General features: G+C 50.6%; 2 protein-coding genes across 2 annotated transcripts in view; one reads left to right on the forward strand and one right to left on the reverse strand.

The window, feature by feature from the left end:
• The window catches only part of mrpl49 (mitochondrial ribosomal protein L49), a 15755-nt gene extending 4882 nt beyond the window's left edge, over window positions 1–10873 (reverse strand). The window contains 1 exon segment of the mRNA XM_033016182.1: window positions 10869–10873. The gene's annotated coding sequence lies outside the window, so the exon portion shown is untranslated.
• On the forward strand, window positions 2884–10739 carry cdca5 (cell division cycle associated 5). Its single transcript, XM_033016184.1, has 6 exons — window positions 2884–2892; window positions 3558–3622; window positions 5081–5134; window positions 5714–5755; window positions 7434–7895; window positions 8662–10739. Exons 5-6 carry the CDS (start codon window positions 7569–7571, stop codon window positions 8740–8742), a joined length of 408 nt encoding a protein of 135 aa, XP_032872075.1. The 5' UTR covers window positions 2884–2892; window positions 3558–3622; window positions 5081–5134; window positions 5714–5755; window positions 7434–7568; the 3' UTR covers window positions 8743–10739.
• Window positions 10874–11179: the final 306 nt, after the last annotated feature.

Below are 11179 nucleotides of genomic sequence, written 5' to 3' on the forward strand. Positions count from 1 at the left end.
TCCAATCCAATCCAACTTTATTTGTTAAGCACTTTAAAAAAACAACCAATGTTGACCAAAGTGCTGTACAGAAGAATAAACAAGACATCATAAACAGACAACATAACAGAACATAACATAACAGCTCACATAAGGCGCAAAAATTACATATGAAATACAACAATAAATTAAAAGACATAAAACATGGATAAAAATAATAGCCACGCAATAAAAGCAATCAAAATAAGAAAATAAATCAAGTAAATAAAGTCGACATCTTACTGGGTATCAAAGGCCACGGAGAAGAGATGGGTTTTAAGAAGTGATTTAAAAACAGACAGAGAAGAGGCCTGTTTAATGTGGAGAGGCAGATCGTTCCATAATTAGGGTGCCGACACAGCAAAGGCACGGTCCCCTCTGAGCTTCCGCTTAGTTTTAGGCCCACTCAGGAGCAGCTGATTATCTGACCTGAGAGAGCGGGCGGGTGTATAAGGGTGTAGAAGCTCAGATAGGTAGGGCCCGCCCATTCAGGGATTTAAAAGCAAATAAAAGAATTTAAAAATGGATCCTAAACTGAATAGGCAACCAGTGGAGTGAGGCTAAAATGTGCGAAATGTGCTCATGTTTACGTGTGCCAGTTAAAAGACGTACAGCTGCATTCTGTACCATCTGGAGACGGGCGATGGAGGACCCACTAACCCCACATACAGTGCATTGCAGTAATCCAGGCCGAGTGGTAACAAGGCGTGGATTACCATCTCAAGTGCTGCCTTGACAGAATTGGGCTTTATTTTGGCCAGCTGCCTCAAATGGAAAAAGCTTGATTTAACAACAGCCTTGATCTGACTGTCAAATTTAAGCTCAGGGTCCACTTTAACCCCTAGGTTTGTGATGCTTGGTTTGATATACTGTGCCAGGGAGCCCAGATCTACAGGGGGGGCCCCAGTGGTGCCACCAAAAACCATTACTTCCGTCTTTTTATCATTAAATTTTAAAAAGTTCAGAGCCATCCAGGCCTTTATGTCGTTGAGACACTCAAGTAACAGTCCGACAGAGTGTTCATCCTTCTTTTTAAGAGGCACATAAATCTGACTCGTCTGCATAAAAGTGGAATGAAATTCCGTGCTTCCTAAGTATGGAACCAAGTGGGAGCAAATAGAGAGAAAAGAGGAGAGGGCCAAGAACTGAGCCCTGTGGGACCCCACACGAGAGAGGAGCAGAGGATGATACAGAGTCCCCAAGGCTGACACAGAAAGTTCGATCAGCCAGGTACGACCTGAACCACTCTAGTGCTATGCCCCTGATACCCACCCACTGCTTCAAACGTGAGATCAATATTTCATGATCCACTGTGTCAAAAGCAGCAGTCAAATCTAAAAGCACAAGGGTAACACAGTCACCACGGTCAGTAGCTAAAAAAATATCATTAAAAACTCTTAAAAGGGCTGATTCGGTGCTGTGCAGGGATTTAAAACCGGATTGGAAAACTTCTAAAATATTATGTTCTTCCAAAAAGGCCATTAATTGACTGTGCACGATCTTCTCCAGGATTTTTGATAGAAAAGGCAGTTTGGAGATAGGCCTGAAATTTCCAAGAACTGCAGGGTCAAGAGCAGGTTTTTTAATCGGGTTGTACTACTGCATGTTTAAAATTTTCAGGGACAACACATGACAGGCTGCTATTAATGACTGCAATTAGAGATTGTCCTACAGTGGGGGAAAACTCTTTAAATAGTCGCGGAGGGACAGCATCGTTTGGAGAACCTGAGGGCTTCAAATGACCAACAATCTTCTGTAAAAAGGAAAGAGTTACAGGCTTAAACTGGTCAAATACAGCAGAGCAGGGGACAGAGATTGAGGGGTCATAAGCAGATGGTGGGATTAGAGCTCTAATAGAAGTGACCTTATCAATAAAAAAGTGAAGGAAGTTTTCACACACAGCAGGGGACGCCTCCATACAGACAGTCTGCGGGGCATTAAGAACAGTGTCAATGGTGTTAAACAAAACACGAGGCTTGTGACAATTTGACAGGATAATATCCGAGAAATGTTTTCTTTTAGCATCTTTCACAGTTTTCTGATAATGACGCCAACACTCCCTTAACATTTGAAAAGACACCTGCAGTTTGTCCTTCTCCCACTTGCGCTCAGCTCTACGGCACTCACGTCTGACAGCATGGGTCGTGTCATTCAGCCAGGGCTCAAATTTAGTTTTAGGCTGCCTGGATTTTAATGGAGCCACAGTGTCTATAACAGTTTGGCAGGTGAAATGAAACCATGAGCTAAGCTCCTCTGTATTGCACACAGACTCAGGAATGATGGAGTTCCGATTGAAAGCAACCGAGAACTGAACAGCAGTGGAAGGGTTAATAACGCGACAGCGCCGAGCAGCAGCGCGAGGTTTAACTGTATTACAGGCAAGAGCAGCCTCAAATAATACAGGCATATGGTCTGAAAACACTGCGTCCTCCCTCCCCCCCCCCCCCCCTCCTCCCTCTCCCCTCCTCCCTCTCCCCTCCTCCCTCTCCCCTCCTCCCTCTCCCTTCCTCCCTCTATCCCCCTCCCTCTCCCCCCCCCCTTCTCCCCTCCTCCCTCTATCCCCCTCCCCTCCTCCCTCTATCCCCCTCCCTCCCCCCCCCTCCCTCTCCCCTCCTCCCTCTCCTATCCCCCCTCTCCCTCCCTCTCGCTATTAGATTAGATTCCTTTATTGTCATTCAGACCTTTCGGTCTGAACGAAATTTTGTTTCCCTGCAGTCATACATATAATAAAAAATGACGAAAACACACAATCAACACAAATTTAACATCCACCACAGTGAGTTCACCAAACACCTCCTCACTGTGGTGGAAGGCAAAATCTTAAAGTCTCTGTCTCTTCACTCTTTGTTCTCCCTCCGTGGGCTCCGGACCCGGGTGAGTCTCTCTCTCTCCCCCCCCCCCCCCTCCCTCTCCCCCCCCCTCTCTCTCCCCCCCCCTCTCTCTCCTCTCCCCTCTCTCTCTCTCCCCCTCTCTCCCATCCCCCCTCTCCCCTCCCTCTCTCTCTCCCCCCTCTCTCTCTCTCTCCCCCCCTCCCTCTCTCTCCTCCCCTCCCTCTCTCTCCCCCTCTCTCCCATCCCCCTCTCTCCCATCCCCCTCTCTCCCCTCCCCCCCTCTCTCATCCCCCCCCTCTCTCTCCCATCCCCCCCCCCGAATGTCCTCCTCCTGCACCTATTTTCTATGTCTCTATGGGTAGTAGGTGGATGAAGTATAAGGTCCTATATCATCTGGAGTAGCTCAGGCCTTTCCAAGCCGTCCCTCCCCCAGCACCACTAAGCTGGGTCAGCAGCAGCATCTAGGGCCGAACGTCAAGAGTGTTTTATTGCCAGATGTCCCAGGTGATGGGGAAAAGATTTAATAGGAATCTGAGGAGTGTCTTTTCCACACAGAGGGTGGTGGGTGAATAGAACCAGCTGCCGGAGGAGGTGGGAGAACGTTTACTGGGCTTACGTGTGGAGCTGGGACAGTGGGGCAGCGGTGGGGGGCCCGGCCCACAGTGAGCACGGCCCCAGGGTCATGGATTCATTCTGCCTTCCTTTCAGAAGCACCGCTATCATCGAGAAGAAGGTCCAGTCGACTGTCGGCAACGGAGACGGAGGAAATCACAGTGAGTGTTGTGGTCGGCACGTCCGTGATCTCACATGCCTCGGTCTAAACCGTAGCCTGATTGTTGTGGATATGGGGAATGCAAGTGCTGGTTAACAAGATAGACACAGTGCTGGAGTAACTCAGCGGGTCAGGTATGCAGCATCTGTGGAGAACATGGATAGGTGACGTTTCACAGAGTGTTGGAGTAACTCAGCGGGTCTGAGTGATGTGGATCTGAGGGACCGTGAGGGTTGGTAGGGGGAGAGGAGGTCAGTGAGATATGGGGGGCCAGATGGTGGAGGGCTTTGTAGGTGAGGATCAGGATTTTGTAGGTGATCCGGTGGGAGATGGGAAGCCAGTGAAGTTGTTTGAGGACTGGAGTGATGTGATGCCAGGATTTGGTATGGGTGATGAGTCGGGCGGCTGCGTTCTGGACCAGTTGGAGTCGGTTGATGTAGGTGGAGCTGATGCCAAGGAGAAGTGAGTTGCAATAGTCCAGTCGGGAGGAGATGAAGGCATGGATGAGTCTTTCAGCAGCGGGCGGTGTGAGAGAAGGTCTGAGTTTGGCGATGTTGCGGAGATGAAAGAAGGAGGTTTTAATGACATGGCGGATGTGAGGCTCAAGGGAGAGGGTGGAATCAAAGATCACGCCAAGGTTACGGGCCTGGGGAGATGGGGAGACAGTGGTGCCGTCGATGGTGAGAGTGGGGTTATTGATTTTGCTGAGTGTGGCTTTGGAGCCTATGAGGAGGAATTCTGTCTTATCGCTGTTTAGTTTGTGGAAATTATGTTGCATCCAGGTTTTTATAGCTGACAAACAGGAGTAGACCGGTAGATAGACCCAGCAATACATGCATACATAAACTGTTTACAGTGCCCCCTCAGCCGGGCTCAAAATCACTTGGCAGTAGAAATCGGTTTTGAGTCGTGACTTAAAAGGAGTCGATGGTGGGGGCAGTTTTGATGAGAAGAGGGATGCTGTTGCACAGTCTAGGGGCTGCAACCGCAAAGGCACGGTCGCCCCTAAGCTTATGCCTAGACCGCGGGATAGTCAGTAGCCCCAAGTTGGCCGACCTGAGGGACCTGATGGTAGAATGGTGGGTTAGAAGCTTTTTGATAGGGGGGGGGGGGGGGGGGGGGGGGGCAAGCCCATTAAGGGCTTTATAAACGTATAAGAGGAGCTTGAAGTTGATTCTACACCGTACTGGGGGCCAGTGGAGAGAGGCCAGGATCGGGGTGATGTGGTCAGAAGTCCCCGTATAGACCGCCGCATGCTTGAAACAGGTTGGAACAGCGCCAGTGGCCAGAGAACTGTTGATGATAGAGACGATGCAGGGACTGGCTATTGCAAAGACATCTTTCAGAAGGGCAGAGGGGAAAACGTGGAGGGGGCAGGTTGCAGGTTTCTGTGTTGGGCTGAAGGACCTGTATCCGTGCTGTATCTCTCTGACTGACCCGACTTGCTTCTCCGGCGCAGGTTCCAACTGTCAAACGGCCCATTGTTTTGAAGAAGATTCGACCACAAAGCAAAGTAAGTTCCTCGACTTTAATTCTCTCTCTCTCTCTATATATATCTCTCTCTCTCTCGGGGGAGGGGGGGGGGCGAGGAATGTGTGCAGGAAAACAAACAGCATCTGTGTGGAAACTGTCCCAACAACACAATGTTCATACCCAACGGCATGGGCAGTGAATGCTCCACTAGGATGTTTACCACTAGTGGGAGAGTCTAGGACCAGAGGGCACAGCCTCAGAATTAAAGGATGTGCCTTTCGAAAGGAGATTAGGAGGAATTTCTTTAGACAGAGGGCGGTGAATATGTGGAATTCTTTGCCACAGACGGCTGTGGAGGCCACAAGTCAGTGGGTATATTTAAGGCAGAGATAGATAGATTTTTGATTAGTGCGGGTCTCAGGGGTTATGGGGAGAAGGCAGGAGAATGGGGTTAGGAGGGAGAGATAGATCAGCTATGATTGAATGGCGGAGTGGACTTGATGGGCCGAATGGCCTGATCCTGACATAAACTGACCCCCCCGGGGCTGCTGTTGTTTTCCTGGTGAACGTATGATAGTTAAGTAGAGACGTGACACTAACCCAGTTCTCACCCTTCCAGCTCACTCCGTGCAAGACTCCAGCTCCCAGGAGAAGCCCTCGGGTGAGTACCCCCCCCTCCCTGGTCCAAGACCCACGTGGGTGCCTGCAAAAGAAAGACGGGTAACTCAGCGGGTCAGGCAGCATCTGTGGAGAACATGGATAGGTGACGTTTCACACACTGCTGGAGTAACTCAGAACCTGCATAGATGATATTCCTGCCAGACCCGCTGAGTTATTCCAGCACTCTGTGGAATAAATCTGTTCTGTTATGAATGGTCTGGAACAGGAGATAAAACGTAGCACAAACATAATTCAGTTTAAACAGATGTACAAAAACACGTGTTTAAAAGGATATTGGGATGAGGATAGGTGATTGTGAGTGGGATATTTGTTATACTGATTGTATTGGGAAACGTGATGGGTTGTACATATGACTAAGAGATACTGTATAGTCTATCGTTTTTTTCTTTTCTTTTTTTCTCTCTTTTTGTATGGCTTTGTAAATATTTGATTAGTGTATAAATGTAAATAATTTGGTGTACATACAGCTGTTGATGTACATATGGTGTACATACAGCTGCTGGTGTACATATAGCTGCTAAATTTGTATAAGATAATTACAAGCAGTTGAATAAGGGGTGGGAATTAATAAGCTTTGGCTTCTTCCTGCTCCTTTTCGGACACATACGATTTCATTTATTTATAGATATTGTTTATGACATTTTATAAATATTCTTGTTTTGTTTTTTGTATGTTGTTTCGCACTTGCTTTTTATTCTTTCATTCTGTCCGAAATAAAGAATCAAATAAATAAATAAATAAATGGATAGATAGGTGATAGGCTTTCAATTTACTGATCGTCACTGGGAGAAGATTCCTGATTCTTGGGTTTAATATCCAGGGAGTAACGGGTGACGTGGGCAGTGGTGGCGTGATTGTCTGTGTGAGTCACCAATACATCAACACTGTGTGTACTGTCAACTGTACGACAGCTGTGTGTGTTATCACCTATACAGCAGTGCGTGCGTGTGTGTGTGTGTAAGGGCCATTCTTTGGAAAGTGAACTAAATTTCACACACGTGACCAGTCATATTTGACCTCTGACCCTAAACAAACATTGTCAGCTCAACATAAAAATTTAATTTGATGGACTTTGGAGAAAAATATGATTCATGCATACAGCACAAAACAAGATACCTGTAATGCTTTTCAGAATTAGAAGAGATGTATTCCACAATTTTTCATATTTTTTGGTCAAGAATGGGCTGTGTGTGTGTGTATGTATACATATATACAACAGCATTGCGTGTGTGCGTGTCTGTGTGTGTGTGTGCGTGTCTATGTGTGCGCGCATGTGTGCCTATGCGTGTGCATGTATGGGTACCTATACAGCATTGTGCGTGTCTTTCTGTGTGCATGCGTGTGTGCATGCCTGCGTGTGCCTGTGTGCGCGAGCGTGTGTGCATGCCTGTGTGCGTGTGCGCCTGTGTGTGCCTGTGAGCGTGTGTATGTGCGCGAGCGTGTGTGCATGCCTGTGTGTACGCGAGCGTGTGTGCATGCCTGTGTGCGTCTGACCGTGTGCCTGTGAGCGTGTGTATGTGCGCGAGCGTGTGTGCATGCCTGTGTGTGCACGAGCGTGTGTGCATGCCTGTGTGAGTGTGAGCGTGTGTGCACGTGTGCATGTGCTGTCCATTGTACAACCGCTGCGGTGTAACAGTGCTGGTGTCTCTGCCCCACAGGCTTTGGCTGAGGCGGTGAAGGAGAACGTGTGCGAGGGTCCGGTGGTGACGGGGCGCGGTGCTGAGGGACGTGTCACCCCCTCGCTGCCCCTCACCGCGAGCCCCTCGAACCAGGAGCCGCTACGCTCTCCGCCCATGAAGTTGCCAGACCAGCTGTTGGCCCAGAAGGTGCGGCGCTCCTACAGCCGGCTCAGCCCGTTTGGCACGCAGATCGGCAACAGCAGCGACGGCTCGGACACGTCCACGCCGGACCCACGCCACCCCGCCCGCCGATCCTTCTTCGGCTTCGAGAAGCTCCTGCACGCCGAGCCCGGGCCCCCCATCTCGCCGGTGAAAGCCGGCAGCCCCAGGGAGGCATCACCGTCATTTACCGCCCCGGCCTCAAAGCAGAAGCCTGGCGGCGTTCCCGGCGTTCCCGACGCCAAGGAGAAGCGCAGGAAGAGGAAGGTGGCTCCCATCGAGGTGAGTGGGATCACGGGGAGAAGGCAGGAGAATGGGGTTGAGAGATAAAGATAGATCAGCCATGATTGAATGGCGGGATAGACTTCTAATGGCTTAATTCTACTCGTCCTTGCACCCTGGATGTAACGTTGAGGCTCGATCAGGCCTCATTGGGAATATTCACGGCACCATGATCTGAGGATGGATGTGCCGGCTCTGGAGAGGGTCCAGAGGAGGTCCCCACCCCCTGGGTGTGTGATGCAGCCCCCGCCCTCTGCTGCTGTACCCCTGGAGCTGGCACTGCCCGCACCCCATGTGATGCAAGGGTGACAGGTGGGGGCGAGGGGGGGGGGATCTCCTCACGTCCACTCTGCTGTACCCCATGGAACGGGGTGAACCCCACTACAGAATAGACTGGGGGGTTGGGGGTGTGTTAAGTTAGTTGGCACAGTTGTGATTACAGGGGACTGATGTACCCCTGGGATGAAGCCCACTGCCCCCCTCCTCTGTGTTGCAGAAGTTGGTGCTAAGGGTAGGGGACAGTCTGTACCCACTAAGCGGGCACCACTGCCCGGACCCCACCCTTGTGTTACACAGTGGAGGGGGGGGGGGGTGTCTCCATTGGCAAGGTGCCGGTGCTGGAGACAGCGTCTCTCAGTGCTGCACCCCTGGATTGGATTGGGGGGTGGGTGCGGGTATTGGAGGGGCAATGCATCCACGATGCTGTACCCCAGCCCCCACTGCCCCGTGCCTGACACTAACCCCTCCCTCCCTCCCTGTGTTACAGACGTCGACGCTGGACCAGTGGGCCGCGGAGATGAACGCCACCTTCGCAGAGGCCGAGCGCTTTGACCTGCTGGTGGAGTGACCACCGACCCCCCCCCCCCCTCCCCCTGGTCAGTGTCGGACCCACGGACACGATAACTCACGGCAGGCAGCAGTGATGTCGGAGAACACTTCACCCAATAGTTGTGGGAAGGTGGTGGCGATGAGTGTGTGTGTGTGTCTGTCTGTCTCTGTGTGTGTGTGTGTCTGTCTGTGTCTGTTCCTTTGGCAACCCTCGCCCACACACCACCGGTCTAACAGTAACAGCCCGTTCACCGAGGTCTCATCGTCGCGGACGAGAACCGTGGCTGGGACCACCTCACTCTGTCTCCACTTCATGCGGTTTTCACCAGCTCCCACCCGCCCCCCCCCCCCATCACACATGGACTGCCAGAGGCCACGCACCGTGTTTCTCCCGCACGCGTTGTATTCTCGAGGACTCCCCTTTTTTGTGATATACGTTCATAAATCAGGACAAGATAATTATTTGCAAACATGGGCTCCTTCTGAGTGGGGAAGAAAAAAATCATTAGGCTGCAGGGTGTGATGTTTTTATAAATCAAAGTGTGAAGATTGATCTGCGATGAAATGTGTCTCTGTGCGGCCTCACACACACACACACACACACACACACACACACTCACACACACACAGTGAGCTCAGGGCAGTCTGATTGTTACACTGCAGGGTGAGCGCTTCTCCATAGTGATAGCACAGTTAGGCCATTCGGCCCATCACGTCTACTCCGACATTCAATCATGGCTGATCTATCTCTCCCTCCTAACCCCATTCTCCTGCCTTCTCCCTGTAGCCCCTGACGCCCGTACTAATCATGAATCTACCTATCTCTGTCTTAAGAATATCCTATGATGGCCTCCACAGCCATCTGCGGCAATGAATTCCACAGATTCACCATCCTCTCTGGCTGAAGAAACTCCTCCTCATCTCCTTCCTAAAGGAACATCCTTTAATTCTGAGGCTGTGCCCTCTGGTCCTAGACTCTCCAACTAGTGGAAACATCCTCGCCACATCCACCCTATCCAGGCCTTTCACTATTCAGTGAGTTTCAATGAGGTCCCCCCTCATCCTACTAAACTCCAGCGAGTACAGGCCCAGCGCAGTCAAACGCTCATCGCAGATTAACCCACTCATTCCTGGGATCATTCTTGTAAACCCCCTCTCCAGAGCCAGCACATCCTTCCTCAGATACGGGGCCCAAAGCTGCTCACAATATATTCCAAATGAGGCCTTACCTGCACCCTTTAGTCTCAGCAATAGATCCCTGTTTTTGTATATAGTCATAGAGTGATAATGAGGAAACGGGCCCTTCGGCTCAACATGCCCACATGCCAACCTGTTCCAGCTACACTAGTCCCTCTGGTGTGGGCGTCTACAAGGTCTCGTAATAAATACTAGCATTGAGTTTGCTTTTGTTACTACCTCTGGGCAAATACCCATGTTTAGGGATCGGAAAGAACTGCAGATACTGGTTTAAATCAAAGATAGTCACAAAATGCTGGAGTAACTCAACGGGACTTCTTCTTAGACTTCTTCAGTCATGGCTGGCCATGGGTGCTATTCCCTATATGGAGGACGCCTGTGCGTGACTTTGTTTAACGTGGGGAGCCACCACACGGTCCTTGACAGATCTGGGTCAGGATCCAGTGGCATGGAGTCCAAGACGACCGGAGACCCTATCCTGCTGCAGTCTTCATCCGACTTCCCAGCCGTTGTGACGCTCCACTAAGGTCAGCCATCGTCCTCCGCCTGTTCCACCGTTGACACAAAATGCTGGAACTCCAAAGAAGGGTCTTGACCTGAAACGTCACCCATTCCTTCTCTCCAGAGACGCTGCCTGTCCCGCTGAGTTACTGCAGCATATTGTGTCGAACTCTGTTTAGGTCACTGTTCTCAGCGATGCCGTCTGCAAGGCCACATGAATTCCCTTTACAAGGTCTCTTGTAATAAATGCTAATACCGCAGTCGTTACACTTTGTATTTTGTACAGGAAGCAACTAATAAACAGTGATTTGTAAACTCGTTTCTGCCTGTGCTTTAGAAACCTGCACCAAAGACATAACACATAGGACAGTGCCGAGCAAGGCCCTTTGGCCCACAATGTCCATGCTGAACAAGAGAGGTTTCATGTTGTACACTTGTCTGTCCAACCTCCCCCTGTAGCTGAAACCCTCTAATCCCAGCAGCGATCTGGTGAACCTCCTCTGCCCCCTCCGACCTCTCCCTGTAGTTGGTGAGAGGACGGTTCAGTCGGGGAAGAAACTGTCCCTGAATCTGAAGGTGTGTGTGTGCGTTTTCACACTCCTGTACCTCTTGCCAGAGGGGAGAAGAGGGAGTTACCGGCGGGGAGACTGGTCCTTGATTATGCTGCTGGCCTGAATCTGGAGGTGTGCAAAGTCAGAGTTGGGCAGCGAGATTTGGAGATAACCTCACAGCTGGGTGGTGGTGGAGGCAGGTACAGT

Source organism: Amblyraja radiata, unplaced genomic scaffold, assembly GCF_010909765.2.
Source record: "Amblyraja radiata isolate CabotCenter1 unplaced genomic scaffold, sAmbRad1.1.pri S157, whole genome shotgun sequence".
NCBI lineage: Eukaryota > Metazoa > Chordata > Chondrichthyes > Rajiformes > Rajidae > Amblyraja > Amblyraja radiata.

What these genes read in the sequence shown, in the direction of transcription:
- cdca5 (XM_033016184.1), top strand. Translation starts at nt 7,569, where the DNA reads ATGAAGTTGCCAGACCAGCTGTTGGCCCAGAAGGTGCGGCGCTCCTAC. An exon ending in GGAAGGTGGCTCCCATCGAG is followed by an intron (nt 7,896 to 8,661) that starts GTGAGTGGGATC and finishes CCTGTGTTACAG; the next exon opens with ACGTCGACGCTGGACCAGTG.